The sequence below is a fragment of the Oncorhynchus clarkii genome, chromosome 1, assembly GCF_045791955.1.
Source record: "Oncorhynchus clarkii lewisi isolate Uvic-CL-2024 chromosome 1, UVic_Ocla_1.0, whole genome shotgun sequence".
Classification (NCBI taxonomy): Eukaryota; Metazoa; Chordata; class Actinopteri; order Salmoniformes; family Salmonidae; genus Oncorhynchus; species Oncorhynchus clarkii.
This window is the reverse complement of record NC_092147.1, coordinates 57341511-57362363: the sequence shown is the minus strand read 5'-3', so window position 1 is coordinate 57362363 and position 20853 is coordinate 57341511. Positions and strand designations below refer to the sequence as shown.

The 20853-nt window shown below is 43.0% G+C and overlaps 1 protein-coding gene across 1 annotated transcript in view; it reads left to right on the top strand.

Moving 5' to 3' along the window:
* LOC139409150 (protein tyrosine kinase 7b) overlaps positions 1-20853 on the top strand; it is a 206400-nt gene that overhangs the window by 177017 nt on the left and 8530 nt on the right. Inside the window, exons 7-18 of the mRNA XM_071153919.1 lie at positions 6161-6427; positions 6639-6775; positions 6950-7085; positions 7461-7580; positions 9241-9390; positions 10826-10970; positions 13280-13407; positions 15358-15558; positions 17018-17176; positions 17427-17659; positions 19964-20044; positions 20368-20519. Of these exons, the coding sequence (XP_071010020.1) occupies positions 6161-6427; positions 6639-6775; positions 6950-7085; positions 7461-7580; positions 9241-9390; positions 10826-10970; positions 13280-13407; positions 15358-15558; positions 17018-17176; positions 17427-17659; positions 19964-20044; positions 20368-20519 (1909 nt within the window). The remainder of the gene's footprint in view (positions 1-6160; positions 6428-6638; positions 6776-6949; positions 7086-7460; positions 7581-9240; positions 9391-10825; positions 10971-13279; positions 13408-15357; positions 15559-17017; positions 17177-17426; positions 17660-19963; positions 20045-20367; positions 20520-20853) is intronic.

The window sequence follows — 20853 nt, the reverse complement described above, 5'->3', positions numbered from 1 at the left end:
AATATCCTGGAGGAAACAGGTACAAGGTTATCTATATCCACAGTAAATTGATTCCTATATCGACATAACCCTAAAAGGCAGCTCAGGAAGGAAGAAGCCACTGCTCTAAAACCGCCATAAAAAAAAGCCAGACTACGGTTTGCAACTGCACATGGGGACAAAGATTGTACTTTTTGGAGAAATGTCCTCTGGTCTGATGAAACAAAAATAGAACTGTTTGGCCATAATGACCATCGTTATGTTTGGAGGAAAAAAGGGGAGACTTGCAAGCCGAAGAACACCATTCCAATCGTGAAGCACGGGGGTGGCAGCATCATGTTGTGTGGGTGCTTTGCTGCAGGAGGGACTGGTGCACTTCACAAAATAGATGGCATCATGAGGGAAGAAAATTATGTGGATATATTGAAGCAACATCTCAAGACATCAGTCAGGAAGTTAAAGCTTGGTCGCAATTGGGTCTTCCAAGTGGACAATGACCCCAAGCATACTTGAATGGCAAAATTACTTAAGGACAACAAATTCAAGGTATTGGATTGGATTGGCCATCACAAAGCCCTGACCTCAACTTACAGAAAATTTGTGGGCAGAACTGAAAAAGCGTGTGCGAACAAGGAGGCCTACAAACCAGACTCAGTTACACCAGCTCTGTCAGGAGGAATGGTCCAAAATTCACCCAATTTATTGTGGTAAGCTTGTGGAAGGCTACCCGAAACGTTTGCCCCAAGTTAAACAATTTAAAGGCCAGGCTACCATATACTAATCAAGTGTTTGTAATCTTCTGACCCACTGAGAATGTGATGAAAGAAATAAAAGCTGAAATAATCATTCTCTCCTCTATTATTCTGACATTTCACATTCTTAAAATAAAGTGGTGATCCTACCTGATTTTATACAGGGCATTTTTACTAGGATTAAATGTCAAGAATTGTGAAAAACTGAATTTAAATGTATTTAAATGTGTTCCCCTGGAAGGTGGGCCTGAGTGAAAATGTTTTGGAACCCCTGCCTTAAGGCATTAAACTGGAATTTTGTCACACCGATCCGGGTTTAGCGTTTTTGGGACAAGTTTAACCCTTCACACTCGTACATTTATACTGGTTGAAAATGGCCGATTTGGACACTGATAAGCTCCTAAATTGGAACATAGTGGCCATACATTAACATGCTATACATTACATCAGAACTCTGGCTCTGAGCTTCACAACCGTTCTGAAATTGAGCACCGCACGCAACAAGAAGTTACCCCCATCCCTAATTGTGCAACTTTTGCAAGGGTTTTGTTGTCTGAGTGAGGGAAATTCTGTAAATTAAAAGGACTCTATGTATTTTGAAATATGAGACGTTGTGGATTATAATAAATACCGCTTTGATGTCATATAAGCAAGCCAACCACCCATGAGTCCAAATTTGCAGTTACAAGAGGACATGGCATCATACCCTGGGTTGTTGTTTGTTGTGAAGACAGTTATCCGCGCACCAAAATTGCGATCGGTTTCTCTGAATTGCCTTGTGAAAGCCTAACACTGTAAGATCATATTTGATGTTTTAGCTAGTCATATTGGCAAAAGAACAAGCTTTGAAGTCATGCCCACCTGACCCAGATTGTTATTTATAATGGACTGTTTTTGGATTATGTGAACAACAACAGTAGTTGTGTGATGGCGGGATGCAGGGTTGTGTTCCAAACAAAACAACTACAAGTGTGCTTGCTGTAGTTCCTCATCGGCACAGCTAGGAGAGCAAAAATAAAAGTACCTTAGCGTTGAAGTTTTAAAAGTGCATTGAAATTACTTAGGAACTGTGCCCACTTTGTAGATGTGTGTGGCCACTTGAAGACACCAGTTAGTCCTCTCACTCCAACCCTTGAAATTTTAGTTGTCTTATGTTGCAACTACCACACATTTTCCAGGAATAGTCTTATCTGACAGATTTTGTTGTCAACAAATGCGGCGAAAAGTAAAGTCAATGTAAAATGCACATCAAATCAACAGTGGAATGTTTGGACTAATCATTTCCCCAATTATCTCAAAACTGCTGTTCCCTTTCAATTGCTACCATGGTTATGCATATGCTTTTCATATTTCTTCTGTAAGAAACATGTCAATATACACCTATCCATATAGGCCAATTGTAAAAGGTTAAACAAGTGTAAAAGGTTAAACAGTCCCTCTATGTCAGCCCCAAAACACACACAGGCATGCACACACACAATGCTCTCTTTCATCTGCTGAAGAATGTGGTGCGTTTTTTCCCTCTTAACTCTAATAACTTTATTTCAAATGGCATCCTATTCCCTATATAGTGCACTACCATTGACAAGGGCCCGTAGGGCTCTGGTCAAAAGTAATGCACTAGGTAGGGAATAGGGTGTCATTTGGGACTCTTCTTATGTTCACCTGGTAAGGATCAGGTTCGAACTGTTGACCTGGTTTGAGAGGCATGTTGGGCAATACACTGTAGTAGCTCACAGTAGTAGTGAAAGAAAGAGAGGCAGTCCTGTGAGTCTCAACGGTAGATCGCATTCCACTTACTGTATACACAGTCGTGGTCGAAAGTTTTGAGAATGACACAAATATTAATTTTCACAAAGTCTGCTGCCTCAGTGTCTTTAGATATTGTTTTGTCAGATGTTACTATGGAATACTTAGTTTTCAAGACCTCTGCAAAACATCAATATTTTGGGTCCATGGCCAGGAAACTCCCAGACCTTAATCCCATTGAGAACTTGTGGTCAATCCTCAAGAGGCGGGTGGACAAACAAAACCCCTCAAATTCTGACAAACTCCAAGCATTGATTATGCAAGAATGGGCTGCTATCAGTCAGGATGTGGCACATAAGTTAATTGACAGCATGCCAGGGCGGATTGCAGAGGTCTTGAAAAAGAAGGGTCAACACTGCAAATATTGACTCTTTGCATCAATTTCATGTAATTGTCAATAAAAGCCTTTGACACTTATGAAATACTTGTAATTATATTTCAGTATTCCATAGTAACATCTGACAAAAATATCTAAAGACACTGAGGCAGCCGACTTTGTGAAATTAATATTTGTGTCATTCTCAAAGCCTTTGGCCATGACTGTATACAGTCAGACATACATAGACCTGGGTTCAAATATTATTTTAAATAATTTCAAATACTTTAGCTGGGCTTAATTGAGCTTGCCTGGAGCAATACAACCATTAGGATATCAGCAAAAATGCAGACCACACACATCTGGCACTCCAGGCTGTCTAAAGCAAATGCTCAAAGTATACGGAAGATAGTGTATGAAACTAGTATTTCAAAACTGTAACGTCTTCTTCCAACTCACACTCTCAAACACATAGATCCCCTGAACGCATCTCACTTTCCAGCCCACTTTCCAGCTCACACTCTCAAACACATAGATCCCCTGAACGCAGCTCACTCTCCAGATCCCAATCACCTGAATTCTGATCACCTGTTCACACACCTGTATGTCATTATCACACACTATTTAGTTCAGTTCTTTGCACCCCATCAATGTCAATGCTGTGTTTCCCCATAATTTATCCTCCCGCATATGATAGTTTTTGCCTGCCTCATTATCGACGCCTTTTGCCTATTCCCTGCCTGTACCTCGGATTTCCTGTTATCAACCTATTGCCTGATCTCCCAGATGACGTTACTAGCCTTTTCCCTGCCGGTACTGTTGCCTTTTTAGACCCCCTGTGTATGACCTTCTGCCTGCCCCTGGACCCAGCTACCTGCCTCCTCCTGTGGTCCTTCACAATAAACACCTGCTGCGCCCTGTGCTTGAAACCCGCTCTGTCTCCCATCGTGTTCATTACAAATACAATTCAGGATTTGTCCTCTAATTGCTGTTCCCTTGCTGTACAGTGCATTCAGAAAGTATTCAGACCCCTTGACTTTTTCTACATTTTGTTACGTTACAGCCTTACTCTAAAATTGATTAAATTGTTTATTTTTCTCATCAATCTACACACAATACCCCATAATGACAAAGCAAAAACAGGTTTTGAATTTTACCTGTTTCTTTGTGTGTTTCTTTTTACTGAAATATGTAATTTACATAAGCATTGAGACTCTTTACTCAGTACTTTGTTGAAGCACCTTTGAGAGGGATTACAGCCGTAAATCTCCTTGGGTATGACACCACAAGCTCGGCACACCTGTATTTGGGGAGTTTCTCCCATTCTTCTCTGCATATCCTCTCAAGCTCTGTCAGGTTGGATGGGGAGCATTGCTGCACAGCTATTTTCAGGTATTTTCAGAGATGTTTTATCAGGTTCAAGTCTGGGCTCTGGCTGGGCCACTCAAGGACATTCAGAGACTTGTCCCGAATCCACTCCTGCATTGTCTTGGCTGTGAGCTTAGGGTCGTTGTCCTGTTGGAAGGTCAACCTTTGCCCCAGTCTGAGGTCCTGAGCGCTCTGGAGCAGGTTTTCGTCAAGGAACACTATGTACTTTGCTCTGTTGATCTTTCACTTGATCCTGACTAGTCTCCCAGTCCCTGCCACTGAAAAACATCCCCATAGTATGATGTTGCCACTACCATGCTTCACCGTAGGGATGGTGCCAGGTTTCCTCCAGATGTGACGCTTGACATTCAGGCCAGAGTTCAATCTTGGTTTCATCAGACCAGAGAATCTTGTTTCTCATGGTCTGAAAGTCCTTTATGTGCCTTTGGAAAACTCCAAGTGGGCTGCCTTTTACTGAGGAGTGGCTTCTGTCTGGCCACTCTACCATAAAGCCCTGATTGGTAGAGTGCTGCAGAGATGGTCGTCCTTCTGGAAGTTTCTCCCATCTCCACAGAGGAGCTTTGCCAGAGTGACCATCGGATTCTTCTCCCCCAATTGTTCAGTTTGGCCAGCCGGCCAGCTTTAGGAAGAGTCGTGGTGGTTCCAAACTTCTTCCATTTAAGAATGATGGAGGCCACTGTGTTCTTGGAGACCTTCAATGCTGCAGAAATATTTGGGTACACTTCCCCAGATCTGTGCCTCGACACAATCATGTCTCTGAGCTCTACGGACAATTTCTTCGACCTCATGACTTGGTTTTTGCTCTGACATGCGCTGTCAGCTGTGGGATCTTTTGTAGACAGGTGTGTTTCTTTCCAAATCATGTCCAATTGTCACGGTTTTCTAGGTGTGAAGGAGAGTCGGACCAAAATGTGGCGTGGTAAGTGTCCATGGTAAATCCTTAATAAAGAAAGTACTGACACTGCATACAAAACAATAAACCAATAACGACCGTGAAGCTATAAATGAGACCTGTGCTGACACAAGCCACTGACATAGACAATCACCCACCAACAAACAGTGCAAACCAGGCTACCTAAGTATGATTCTCAATCAGAGACAACTAATGACACCTGCCTCTGATTGAGAACCATACTAGGCCGAAACATAAAAATCCGCAAATCATAGAAAATCAAACATAGACTGCCCACCCAACTCACGCCCTGACCATACTAAATAAATACAAAACAAAGGAAATAAAGGTCAGAACGTGACACCAATACAGCTGGACTCCAATCAAGTTGTAGAAACATCTCAAGGATGATCAATGGAAACATGAATCACCTGAGCTCAATTTTGCGTCTCAAAGCAAAGGGTCCCAATACTTATGTAAATAAAGTATTTCTGTTTTATATTTTTTATACATTTGCTAAAATTTCTGAACCTGTTTTCACTTTTTGTGTGTAGATTGAGGGGGGGAAATTTATTTAATACATTTTAGAATAATGCTTTGACATAACAAAATGTGGAATAAGGCAAGGGGTCTGAATACTTTCAGTAGTTGTTTCTTAAAAATAAAATAATGAATTTTCGGCGTCCCTGAATAGCATTTCAGACTGAAGACAAGTATGCTAATGCCTCTGAAATTCAAATTCGAAAAATGCTTCATTGGCATGAAACACATTTTGATTATTATCTCCTGAGACTACAGTAGTTTAAATGTAAATCAATTTGAGCATTAAAATAATGCCACATTCTCTCTCTCTCTCTCTCTCTCTCTCTCTCTCTCTCTCTCTCTCTCTCTCTCTCTCTCTCTCTCTCTCTCTCTCTCTCTCTCTCTCTCTCTCTCTCTCTCTCTCTCTCTCTCTCTCTCTCTCTCTCTCTCTCTCTCTCTCTCTCTCTCTCTCTTTTTTTTTTATTTTTTTTTTTTTTACAGAGATTGAGGATATGTCCCCCAGACAGTCCCGGGTCTTCACAGCAGACACCATGCAGCGTGTGTCCTGTACAGCCCCGCGTGGAAAGCCCCAGCCTGAGGTGTGGTGGGAGCGGGAAGGGGTGCGGGTCCCCACGGAGGGACGGGTGTACCAGGAAGGCAGTGAGCTGGTCTTCAGCCCCACCGAGCAGGGCGACTCAGGCTCCTACACCTGCGTGGCCCAAAACAAGGCGGGCCGCAAGACCCAGGAGCTGACCTTCACAGTTGCCAGTGAGTCAGGCCACCGTCTTCTGACCTATTACATCATGGCTAGGGCCAGCAGTGTGTCCTGACCATGCAAAACTCTGGTCCCTATTATAGGGTTGTGCTTTAGTCGTTACTTGTCCATTCTGTTCCTAAGCAAGGGGTAAATTTGGGATTCAACATGATTGACTCTGGCTTGTACTAGAGTAATAATTATTCATTTGTGTGTGTGATTCAGCTGCCCCAGTGTGGGTAACCAAGCCCCAGGACAGCAACCTGGAGGAGGGAAGACCAGGCTACCTCCATTGCCACGCTCAGGCTACCCCTGAGCCTGAGGTCACGTGGCACCGAAACAGCATTATGGTCATGCCTGAGGTCAGTATCTCTCTCTTTCTCTTTCTATCACACACAGACACATGCACGTATGCACACACACACACACACACACACACACACACACACACACACACACACACACACACATAAAAAAAACGGTATCTAGGCCATTCCTCTCCATTCTCTTACCCTTCTCCCTCTCTTCTTTATCAGGACCCACGCTTTACAGTGTTCCCCAATGGTACTCTTCGCATCAATAATGTGGAGGTGTATGATGGTCAGATGTATGCCTGTGTGAGCAGGACAGAGGGAGGCAAGCTGTCTGGAAATGCCAGAGTCTATGTACTGGGTGAGCTGGAACTACATGATGTGCGTGCGTGCATGGGAGAGAGCATGTGTTTGAACGTGATCAGCCAGTTTAATTCAGTTTAACCTTAGATGTTCCCCTGGTGCTGCTGTTCTAGTGTTGTTAACATGGGTTGTCTAATTCCTGACTTGCTTTGTCTACCTCGTCTTTGTTTTGGTGATCTAAGATCCTGATACTCTTGTGATTCTTCATTCAGCCATGTGAACGTGTGTGCTTGCATCTGCATGTTCTTAAATGTGTCTGAACATGCTGTAAATAGCTTTGTATAGTGTACCATGGGGTGTACCTGGGACCAGGCTACTCTCTCTTAGCTGTGTGGGTCTTGGTGTGTTTGACCTTTTTACCTGTGTGTTCCAGAGAAACTGAAGTTCACCCCTACGCCCCAGCCATCTCAGTGCCTGGAGCTGGACAAGGAGGTCAACATCCAGTGTTCTGCCACAGGCAGAGAGATCCCCACCATCAAATGGACCAAAGCAGGTGAGTGCAGGGTGGTCTTACTCAGTGCTAGACCACAATATCCTAGATGCCATTTCCTGCCATTGTGCCCTTGGGAAAAGCACTTAACCCTTGAACTGCTCCAGGGGCGCAGGACTGAGACTGGCCCTGTGTTCCAACCTCTCCGTAGGTGTGTGTATGTGTGTTTCCAGGGGTTGGGATAAAGCCATTGTCACAGCTCACAGAAATAAGAAATACAATGTCTATGTCCTGTGACAATAGACAATAAAATCTTCTTATAACATCAGATTATGGATAATGTTAGAATACGGAATCATTTCAGAAGGGATGCATTGTAGATAGAATCAGATGAATGAAAAGTGAAGACAGGATTACAAGAAGAAAGCCATTTCTTAAAGATATCCATAAAAAGTGTTGTTAAAAGTTTGCCACAAGCCACCTGGGAGACACACCAAACATGTGGAAGAAGGTGCTCTGGTCAGATGAAACCAAAATGGAACTTTTTGGCAACAATGCAAAACGTTATGTTTGGCCTAAAAGCAACACAGCTCATCACCGTGAACACACCATCCCCACTGTCAAACATGGTGGTGGCAGCATCATGGTTTGGGCCTGCTTTTCTTCAGCAGGGACAGGGAAGATGGTTAAAATTGATGGGAAGATGGATGGAGCCAAATACAGGACCATTCTGGAAGAAAACCTGATGGAGTCTGCAAAAGACCTGAGACTGGGACGGAGATTTGTCTTCCAACAAGACAATGATCCAAAACATAAAGCAAAATCTACAATGGAATGGTTCAAAAATAAACATATCCAGGTGTTAGAATGGCCAAGTCAAAGTCCAGACCTGAATCCAATCGAGAATCTGTGGAAAGAACTGAAAACTGCTGTTCACAAATGTTCTCCATCCAACCTCACTGAGCTCAAGCTGTTTTGCAAGGAGGAATGGGGAAAAATGTCAGTCTCTCGATGTGCAAAACTGATAGAGACATACCCCAAGCGACTTACAGCTGTAATCGCAGCAAAAGGTGGCGCTACAAAGTATTAACTTAAGGGGGCTGAATAATTTTGCACGCCCAATTTTTCTGTTTTTGATTTGTTAAAAAAGTTTGAAATATCCAATAAATGTCGTTCCACTTCATGATTGTGTCCCACTTGTTGTTGATTCTTCACAAAAAAATACAGTTTTATATCTTTATGTTTGAAGCCTGAATTGTGGCAAAAGGTCGCAAAGTTCAAGGGGGCCGAATACTTTCGCAAGGCACTGTAACTTATTTATTGAAATAGGTTATAGCAAATAGGAATAGATTAGTCATTGCGAGTCGCAGTTTTTTACTGTACAGCGCCAGTATAGCTCAAATAGGCTAAACCATCGTCTGTCACGCCAATTAGTCGTCACCGTCGACGATGGCGGTCAATAATTGTCGATAGACGATGGTATATCGTCCAAGCCTACGTCCATTACACTCATAACCTTTTCACAGTACTGAGCCAAGCTGTACTGCACTGGCCTGGTTACACATCCACCACAGTTGCACTGGATAGGACCATATTAAAGGAACATGTCCAACCAAGTATGTATCGGGACAGCGCGATAGTGGGTAAAGGGTACCACAGTACTGTAGTTTCTCAGCCCCTCCCCCCATTGAGCTCCTCTCTGACACTATGTCGCCCCGTACAGATGGTGGAGAGCTGCTTCCTCATGTGGAGATGAGGAATAGCCAGCTCCACTTCACCAAAGTGACGCGCAGCGACGCAGGAAACTACACCTGTATCGCCTCCAACAGCCTACAGGGGGAGATCAGAGCCATGGTCGGCCTCACTGTGGCAGGTAAGGCGCGTGTTTTCTTGTGCGTGTGTGCATTTGAGTGTGTGTGCGTTTGAGTGTGTGTGCATTTGAGTGTGTGTGTGTGTGCGCAGCGTGTATGTGTTTGATTAACTGTAGTTCACTTTGTATTTTCCTTTGCAAAAGCGAAAGAGACTGTGCACAGCAGTGTGTCTAGAGGAGATCCAGGTGCTGGTTCAAATCAAAATCAAATTTGATTGGTCACTTACACATATTTTGCAGATTGTGGGTTGTTGCGGGTGTAATGCTTCTGTTCCTAGCTCCAACAGTGCAGTAGTATCTTACAATACACAACAATACACACAAATCTAAAAGTCAAATAATGGAATTAAGAAATATATAAATATTATATTGAGGAATGTCGGAGTGGCATTGACTAAAATACAGTACAATAGAATACAGTATATACATATGGGATGAGTAAAGAAGTATGTAAACATTTTTTAAACGTTATTGAAGTGGCCAGTAATTCCAAGTCTATGTATGTAGGGCAGCAGCCTCTAAGGTGCAGGGTTGCGTAGCCGGGTGGAAGCCGGCTAGTGATGGCTATCTAACTGGTTTGGGCTGGCGCAACTAATTGACGACTGACCTTGACTTCAATCAAATAAAATAAAACATGCGCCTTGCAATAAAAAATGAAAAAAGTCACGCACATTCGTCTACTGGTGTGCGTTTTTTACACTAGTTTAGGGGTTTGTATTTTCCTCACCGTCCTCATAACGGCAATCCTTTGGGATCACTGTTTGTCTCTTCTCTTAGTTGATGCACTGTTTATAATCAGCTTTCCAATGACCATTGTCGATGTAGTTGTTCTCTTTCATTCATCCATGCACTAGAAGGCCATCTGGCTGCCATGTAATGAAACTCCATTAGGTGTTGAAGACACTTGTGGTTGACACAAAGAAAGCCCACCACAATGTAGAACTAGCTGTTCGATATGGACAAAAATCCCACATTGTTATAAATTGCCTGAATTGATGCGATAACGATAAATAGAATGATACGTTTATAACATTAATGTGCACCACAGCTTTTTTTATTTATCATCCTTTAAACTACTACTACTAGTTTGATGGTAGTAGCCATCAATTGTCCCATTAACAATCACCCATATCAGCAAAAGTATTTAGTTTCGAACGTAACATTTCTCTAGTATAGGCTACCTATCGCAATGAATGATATCAGCAAAATGCCCGCGATAAGTTATCTGTATGGTCGGCCTCGATCATTTTCGGGTTTATTGTCCCAGCTCTACAACACTGTCACCACAGTGAGTCTATAGGAAATCAGTTTCCTGGACTTTGTTTAGAGATGGAGTGTGGTATATTAACTGTGTGTGTGTGTGTGTGTGTGTGTGTGTGTGTGTGTGTGTGTGTGTGTGTGTGTGTGTGTGTGTGTGTGTGTGTGTGTGTGTGTGTAGTGTATATCCGCTTTAAGCTGGAGCCAGAGAACACCACAGTGTACCAGGGCCACACAGCCATCCTACACTGCCAGGCCACAGCAGACCCTGAGCCCCGTGTCCAGTGGATGGTCAAGGATAAGGTGCTGGACACCAGCAGGAGAAGGTAAGGCTTTACCCACAGAGACGATAATAACACACACACGACAACATTGTCTTCCTTTGTGGTGCTCTGGAATTTAAAAAAGCACTGGATTCTAATTAACACAAGTTGTGACATAACATACACCACCGTTCAAAAGTTCGGGGTCACTTAGAAATGTCCTTGTTTTTGAAAGAAAAGCGACAAAAAAAATTGTCCATTAAAATAACATCAAATTGATCAGAAATACAGTAAATGACTATCGTAGCTGGAAATGGCTGATTTTTAATGGAGTATCTACATAGGCGTACAGAGGCCCATTATCAGCAACCATCACTCCTGTGTTCCAATGGCACGTTGTGTTAGCTAATCCAGGTTTATCATTTTAAAAGGCTAATTGATCATTACAAAACACTTTTGCAATTATGTTAGCACAGCTAAAAACTGTTGTGCTGTTTGAAGAAGCAATAAAACTGGCCTTCTTTAGACTCGTTGAGTATCTGGAGTATCAGCATTTGTGTGATCGATTATAGGCTCAAAATGGCCAGAAACAAAGAACTTTCTTCTGAAACTCGTCAAGTCTATTCTTTTTCTGAGAAATGAAGGCTATTCCATGCGAGAAATTGCCAAGAAACTGAAGATCTCATGCAACGCTATGTACAGTCATGGCTAAAAGTTTTGAGAATGACACACATATTAATTTTCACAGTCTGCTGCCTCAGTTTGTATGATGGCAATTTGCATATACTCCGAAATGTTATGAAGAGTGATCAGATGAATTGCAGTTAATTGCAAAGTCCCTCTTTGCCATGCAAATGAACTGAATCCCCCAAAACATTTCCACTGCATTTCAGCCCTGCCACAAAAGGATCAGCTGACATCTTGTCAGTGATTCTCTCGTTAACACAGGTGTGAGTGTTGATGAGGACAAGGCTGGAGATCACTCTGTCATGCTGATTGAGTTTGAATAACAGACTGGAAGCTTCAAAAGGAGGGTGGTGCTTGGAATCATTGTTCTTCCTCTGTCATCCATGGTTACCTGCAAGGAAACACGTGCCGTCATCATTGCTTTGCACAAAAAGGGCTTCACAGGCAAGGATATTGCTGCCAGTAAGATTGCACCTAAATCAACCATTTATCGGATCATCAAGAACTTCAAGGAGAGCGGGTCAATTGTTGTGAAGAAGGCTTCAGGGCGCCCAAGAAAGTTCAGCAAGCGCTAGGACCGTCTCCTAAAGTTGATTCAGCTGCGGGATCGGTGCACCACCAGTACAGAGCTTGCTCAGGAATGGCAGTGAGTGCATCTGCATGCACAGTGAGGCAAATAATTTTGGAGGATGGCCTGGTGTCAAGAAGGGCAGCAAAGAAGACACTTCTCTCCAGGAAAAACATCAGGGACAGACTGATATTCTGCAAAAGGTATATGGATTGGACTGCTGAGGACTGGGGTAAAGTCATTTTCTCTTAAGAATCCCCTTTCCGATTGTTTGGGGCATCCGGAAAAAAGCTTGTCCGGAGAAGACAAGGTGAGCACTATCATCAGTCCTATGTCATGCCAACAGTAAAACATCCTGAGACCATTCATGTGTGGGGTTGCTTCTCAACCAAGGGAGTGGGCTCACTCACAATTTTTCCTAAGAACACAGCCATGAATATAGAATGGTACCAACACATCCTCCGAGAGCAACTTCTCCCATCCATCCAGGAACAGTTTGATGACGAACAATGCCTTTTCCAGCATGATGGAGCACCTTGCCATAAGGCAAAAGTGATAACTAAGTGGCTCGGGGAACAAAACATGCATATTTTGGGTCCATGGCCAGGAAACTCCCCAGACCTTAATCCCATTGAGAATTTGTGGTCAATCCTGAAGAGGCGGGTGGACAAACAAAAACCCACAAATTCTGACAAACTCCAAGCATTGATTATGCAAGAATGGGCTGCCATCAGTCAGGATGTGGCCCAGAAGATATTTGACAGCATGCCAGGGTGGATTGCAGAGGTCTTGAAAAAGAAGGGTCAACACTTTGCATCAACTTCGTGTAATTGTCAATAAAAGCCTTTGACACTTATGAAATGCTTGTAATTATACTTCAGTATTCCATAGTAACATCTGACAAAAATATCTAAAGACACTGAAGCAACAAAGTTTGTGGAAATTAATATATGTGTCATTCTCAGAACCTTACTCCCTTCACCGAACAGCACAAACTGGCCCTAACCAGAATAGAAAGAGGAGTGGGAGGCCCCGGTGTACAACTGAGCAAGAGGACAAGTCTCACTCTCTCTCTTTCTACCCCCTCTTGCACTCTCTCTCTCTCTTTCTCTCTCAGGTTCCAGTTAATGGTCAATGGCTCTCTGGTGATAACAGATGTCACCACGGATGACACAGGCAAATACACCTGCATTGCCGGAAACAGCTGCAGCATCAGTGACCGTGTGGCACAGCTCTACGTAGTGGGTAAGTCTCTCTCTCTCATACAGATGCACACACATACGCACAAAAGTATGCCACCCCCACCATGTTACTGTGTGTGTGTGTGTGTAGCAATCACGAGGACTGGATGAGGACTGCAATTAACCACTCAGCCATCTGAGCATTCTAATAACCTGTCTCGCCAGAGTCATTGGTGAAGTGACAGGGACAGACCTTAGATTGAATCAACCCTCTCTCACATACACTGTGGCTCCTCCTTGTGCTTGGGCTAGTAGTTTAAAATAGGATGTTCAGGGTTTTGTATTATTCAAACCTCTCCCTGTGAGGGGTTAAGGGAGGCAGACCGTTTAGTTCGCAGAAGTAGTTAATTGTAGGACAGAGGAATTCATTCAGCATTTTGTTCCAGTTTCTAAGGCTCTGGTTAGAAAAGGATGATGTGAGTGTGAAATCTTTGGAAGTTTTTTTCTGTGCCAGTTTCCTTAACAAAAACATTCAAGAAAAGAAAGCTTGGAACTGACAGCTTGGAACTGTAGCCTTTTACACTCGTACTGTACCCGTATACGGATTTAAATTTGAATTTGGGCACTGATAAGCTCCTACATTGGAACGCAGTGGCTGTGCAGTAACATGCTATAAATTACGTCAGAGCTCAGGCTCTGCGCTTTACAGAGCTGTATGGGTTTTGACTGACAGCCATTCTGAACTTCAGCACCGCACGCAACAAGGAGCTGCCCCCATCCCTCCAACTAACTGGGAAACTTAAAAAAAAAATGTTTTGTCTGAGTGGGGGAAATGCTGTAAATTATTATGGTTTTTCTATTCGCTGCAGAATATACCTATGACTCATTTCAATGCACAATAAATGACAATCTGTTTCTCTGAATTGCCTTGTGAAAGCCTATCACCGTACAGTGGTATTTTGTAACTTAGCTGGTCTTGTTGACAATAGAACAAGCTTTCAAATGATGCCCACCTGACCCAGAATGCAATTTATAATGATCCGTTTTTGGATTGCGTGAACAACAACAGTAATTGTGTGATGGCGGGGATGCGGGGTTGTGTTCCAAACAAAACAACTACAAGTGTGCTTGCTCTAGTTCCTCAACGGCACAGCTAGGAGAGCTCCAAAAACACCTTATAGTTGAAGACTCTTCTTTGAGTCATAAAAGTGCATTGGAATTACTTAGCAACTGTGCACACTTTGGAGAGGTGTGTAGCCACTTGGAGACACCAGTTAGTCCTCTCACTTAACATTTTTTCTTATGTTGCCCCTAGCCCATATTTTCCAGGAATATTCTTATCATGTTACTGAATGTATCCACATTATTTTCAGATTTCGTAATCAACAAAGAGGCGAAAAGTACAGTAAATGTAAAATGCTCATAAAATCAACAGTGGAATGTTTGGATTCAGTCTTGTGCCAGGTGAAATGTTGTGTCCTTAAATTTGGTCTAATACATTTCCCAGAATCTACAAACTGTTCCCTTTCAATTGCTACAATGCTCATGCATTTCATGTTTCCTCCGTAAGAAACATTTGAATCTAACCCTGTTCATATAGGCCAATTCCCACAAGTGTAAAGGGTTAATGATCCACATGATGTGTATTCAATATTACTTGGATGGACACACAACACTCTTTTCTCAAGCAGTGGGTACCAGATTGAAGAACATACCAAGCCAGAGATATGTCTACCCATGTTCAATACCATCTGTTGTGTATATGTCTCAATCCCAAATTTGAACTACCACTACTCACTCCTCTGTTACAGCAAACCAGGCTGCTATTGTTAAAGTGAATGTATTCTCAATAACCTACATGGAGAAATACAAGTAACATCTGATGAACTATCACTTATTCAACTTTAATTAACACAGCTCATTCTGATAAACAAAGAGGATGTGCTCTCATCAACCTACCTGGATAAATTAAATTAAATAACCCTAATGTCCTTTTCTCCTCTGTCTTTGGCAGAGAAACCGGTGCAGACATTGGTGGACCACGAGGAGAAGGCACCCTATAAAATGATTCAGACTATAGGTTTGTCTGTGGGGGCAGCCGTGGCCTACATCATCGTGGTGCTGGGCCTCATGTTCTACTGCAAGAAGAGACGCAACGCCAAGAGACTGCAGAAGGGCCAGGAGGGAGAGGAGCCCGAGATGGAGTGTCTTAACAGTGAGTTGGGGGGGATAGGGGTGTGTGTGTGTGTGGGGGGGATTCACAAGTGGCTAGTTTGCATCAATACCTTAACTAAAACCACTACAAAGGTTTTTGCTTGCAAACTTAAGTTTTGAATCGCGACGTTCTGGCATGTCTGCCTCTCGATTTGTTGGGAGACTCCCCGATTCCCCCCCCTTTACTTATCAACGTAGGCAGTGACGTAGTTCCTCTATGCCAAAAGAGTCCCTCGTTGAAACCAGACCCTATTCACTGTTGCCTAGGGTCTGGTTTTCCAGACTAAGCGTCAATTCCCGGTGGGTTTCTGAGTAAATCCACTGTTTGCTATAATCTTTTGTAGGCTACATGTCTGGCAAGTAGTTGTGTCTTTGTGAGTCACAGAAGAAACATTTATTTATGAGTCTGATGTGTGTCTGAATGCTCTTGCCTACATCATGCTCTGCCCGTACATGTTGAACATTTGGTGCTCATTCATACCCAGTTGACTTGCTACCACCTTGTGGCTGCCAAGAGCATTGCAAGGAAAGTGCAAAAGTCACCATAGTCAAATACCTGGGTTTTGAGTTGTTTTATATAATTTGGTAAAACTCTTTAAGATTAACTAAGCAAAACTGGGGTTCTCTCCTTACAAACTAAATATGTATCTTTGTGAAGTTAATCTAGATATAATGGCTCCATTTGTTCTCATCTGTACAACCACACTAAGGCCGGCAGCATACCACTCTGCAACCCACTGCTGGCTGGCTTCTGAAATATCTGAATGCCCTAAGGCAGTGATTAGGGACATTGACCTGTGTAGGGTGCTGTCTTTTGGATGTGATGTCCTGACTCTCTGTGGTCACTAAAGATCCCATGGCACTTATTGTCAGAATAGGGGTGTTAACCCCGGTGTCCTGGCTAAATTCCCAATGTGAGTGTCATGGCCACCTAATTATCCCCAGTTTACAATTGGCTCATTCATCTCCTCTCCCCTGTAACTATTCCCCAGGTTGTTGCTGTAAATGAGAATGTGTTCTCAGTCAACTTACCTGGTGAAATAAAAAATGCTCAGTTTTGGCACTGAAGTGCTCAAAGTAGGGGGTTACAGACTCAGGGAACTTTTCTCTCAGATGTCAAAATATTAGCATTATTATAAAATGGTTATTAAATATTTATAATCATCAAACTGGAGTATGTTTGAATTGTGTTGTGCAATATCTGCCCACATTACTGTCTGCACATTTTCTTGTGGAGTTCACATCACATTTTGGTATATTGGTATTTTATGACACAACATTCGGTGTCTTTCAGGGGATCATTTTGACCAAGGCGAGGTGCAGAATCGCTTATCTTGACCACATAATGAGTAGTTATTTGGGATGCAAGGTGATTTGTACATCAGTGATTCTGTGCAGTCCGACTGCAATGTAGTCAATCTCAAACATACACATTGTGTAATGTGGTTGATGTCCACCAGGGGGGGCTGTACAGCAGAATGGCCACACCACCGCTGAAATCCAGGAAGAGGTGGCTTTGACCAGCGTGGGCACCACAGCGGCAGCAGAGAAACGCCATAGCAGTGCCAACGAAAAGCTCCAGTTCCCCCGAGAAGACCTACACACCATCACGACACTGGGTAAGATGGTCATGTGGGTATGAGGAGTGAGTCTAATTGAGAACGTGCCGAACAGCTGTGCACTGTAACTGGAGTGAACACATTTTCATTCACTTACTTAATTTCACCTCTATTTACCAGGTTTGTCTTTACTCCTAACCCTGGAAGAAAATGTTGGCATATCTGAGTGACCCTCTAATCTCTGACCTGTGCATGTGCGTGCCTACCTGTCTGTCCGTCTGTCTTCCTGCCTGCATCTGTCTGTGTGTAGGGAAGGGTGAGTTTGGCGAGGTGCTGCTGGCCAAGGCAAAGGGCATCGAGGAGGGTGAGGAGGAGACAGTGGTGTTGGTGAAGAGCCTGCAGAGCAGAGATGAGCAGCTACAGCTGGATTTCCGCCGTGAGGCCGACATGTTCTCCAAGCTGAGCCACGGCAATGTGGTGCGACTGCTGGGACTGTGTAGGGAGGCCGAGCCCCACTATATGATCCTGGAGTATTATGACCTGGTAAACACACAAATACATGTGCGCAAAAAGACGCACACACACACACATACAGTTGAAGTCGGAAGTTTACATACACTTAGGTTGGAGTCATTAAAACTAATTTTTCAATCACTCCACAAATTTCTTGTTAACAAACTATAGTTTTGGCAAGTCGGTTAGAACATCTGCTTTGTGCATGACACAAGTAATTTTTCCAACAATTGTTTACAGACAGATTATTTCACTTAGAATTCACTGTATCACAATTCCAGTGGGTCAGAAGTTTACATACACTAAGTTGACTGTGCCTTTAAACAGCTTGGACAATTCCAGAAAATTATGTCATGGCTTTAGAAGCTTCTGATAGGCAATTGGAGGTGTACCTGTGGATGTATTTCAAGAAATTGTAGACCTCCACAAGTCTGGTTCATCCTTGGGAGCAATTTCCAAACGCCTGAAGGTACCACGTTTATCGGTACAAACAATAGTACGCAAGTATAAACACCATGGGACCACGCAGCCGTCTTACCGCTCAGGAAGGAGACGCATTCTGTCTCCTAGAGATGAATGTACATTGGTGTGAAAGTGCAAATCAATCCCAGAACAACAGCAAAGGACCTTGTGAATATGCTGGAGGAAACAGGTACAAAAGTATCTATATCTGTAACATCTGAAGAGTGAGGGGTGTGGAGTCAGGCGCAGAGAACAGAAGATTCAAGGGAAAAACCTCACCCATTTTTGTACCAGGAACAGGTACAAAAATGGGTGATGCCAAAACACAGGTGCAAACACAACCCAAAGACCACTGGTAAATAAACCGGACAGCGAAAACCCAAATAAACAATACACCTCTTACGTACAACGACAACAAGCCCGCACAAACACAAGCAGGCTAAACAAACTTAAATAATACCCACCCCAAAACCCCAACAAGGAACAGGTGAAAACAATTAGACAAAAACAAACAAAAAGGAAAAAGGGATCGGTGGCAGCTAGTTGACCGGCGACGACGACCGCCGAGCGCCACCCGAACAGGAAGGGGAGCCACCTTCGGTGATATTCGTGACAATATCCACAGTAAAACGAGTCCTATATCTACATAACCTGATAGATCGCTCAGCAAGGAAGAAGCCACTGCTTCAAAACCACCATTAAAAAGCCAGACTATGGTTGGCAACTGCACATGGGGACAAAGATTGTACTTTTTGGAGAAATGTCCTCTGGTCTGATGAAACAAAAATAGAACTGTTTGGGCATAATGACCATCGTTATGTTTGGAGGACAAAGGGGGAGGCTTACAAGCCAAGGAACACCATCCCAACCGTGAAGCACCGGGTGGCAGCATCATGTTGTGGGGGTGCTTTGCTGCAGGAGGGACTGGCGTCATGAGGTAGGAAAATTATGTGGATATATTGAAGCAACATCTCAAGACATCAGTCAGGAAGTTAAAGCTTGGTCGAAAATGGGTCTTCCAAATGGACAATGACCCCAAGCATACTTCCAAAGTTGTGGCTAAATGGCTTAAGGACAACAAAGTCAAGGTATTGGAGTGGCCATCACAAAGCCCTGACCTCAATCCCATAGAAGATTTGTGGGCAGAACTGAAAAAGCGTGTGTGAGCAAGGAGGCCTACAAACTTGACTCAGTTACACCAGCTCTGTCAGGAGGAATGGGCCAAAATTCCCTCAATTTATTGTGGGAAGCTTGTGGAAGGCTTCCCGAAACTTTTGACCCAAGTTAAACAATTTAAAGGCAATGCTACCAAATACTAATTTAGTGTATGTAAACTTCTGACCCACTGGGAATGTGATGAAAGAAATAAAAGCTGAAATAAATAATTCTCTCCTCTATTATTCTGACATTTCACATTCTTAAAATAAAGTGGTGATCCTAACTGACCTAAAACAGGGGATTTTTACTCTGATTACATGTCAGGAATTGTGTGAAAAACTGAGTTTAAATGTATTTGGCTAAGGTGTATGTAAACTTCCGACTTCAACTGTAGATGCACACATGAGCGAGCGCACACACATACGCACGTGAGCAAGCACAGGCGCATGCACACACACACGCACACACCCGCACACACACACACACACACACACATAGTGTAACACTCTTATCCATGATTTATATTCATGTAGACTATAACAATAGTCTATGCAACGTTGATGAAGTTGTGCAGTTTTATTTGGTACATGCCTCCAAGTGTGTTCTTTTTATTGTTATGCTTCCTACATTTACAAAGTGAATGTTTTTGACCTTTGATTCTTTCTTTTTTTTTATATCTCTTTCCTTTCTCTATTTCTATTTCCTTGGAAATAGGGAGATCTGAAACAGTTCTTGAGAATCTCCAATAGCAAAGATGAGAAAATCAAGTCTCAACCTATCACCACCAAGACCAGAGTAAGTAGCATTCACTACACTTTGGATGAAATTTGCTCATTTCATTTGAAAAACAAGCACATGACACATGCCATTATGCCCCCTTTAATGGAAACATTATGTTCCAGCTTGAGGGCACACGGGTTTCTGCATTTTGATGCAAACTAGTCCTCTTTTCTTTTGACAACTCAAAAAAAAAAAACTAATATGTAAAACCTGTTTGATTCAGGCCATCCCATGTTAAGCTGCTTTGTATTATATGCTAATGCCATTTCTCTCTCTCTCTCTCTCTCTCTCTCTCTCTCTCTCTCTCTCTCTGTCTGTCTCTCTCTTCATCTACCCAGGTATCCATCTGTGCCCAGGTGGCTCTTGGGATGGAGCACATGTCCAATCACCGCTTCGTTCATAAAGACCTGGCTGCTCGTAACTGCCTGATCAGCGGCCAACGCAGCGTCAAAATCTCAGCTCCCAGCCTCAGCAAGGATGTCTACAACAGGTAAGAGATGGGGCCTGCAATTCTATTTTTTATTTAACCTTTATTTAACCAGGTAGGCTAGTTGAGAAAAAGTTCTCATTTGCAACTGCGACCTGGCCAAGATAAAGCAAAGCAGTTCGACACATAAAACAACCCAGAGTTACATATGGAATAAACAAACATACAGTCAATAATACAGTAGAAAAAGTCTATATACAGCATGTGCAAATGAGGTAGGATAAGAGAGGGAAGGCAATAAATAGGCCAAGTAATTACAATATAGCAATTAAACACTGGAATGGTAGAGGTGCAGAAGATGAATGTCCAAGTAGAGATACTGGGGTGCAAAGGAGCA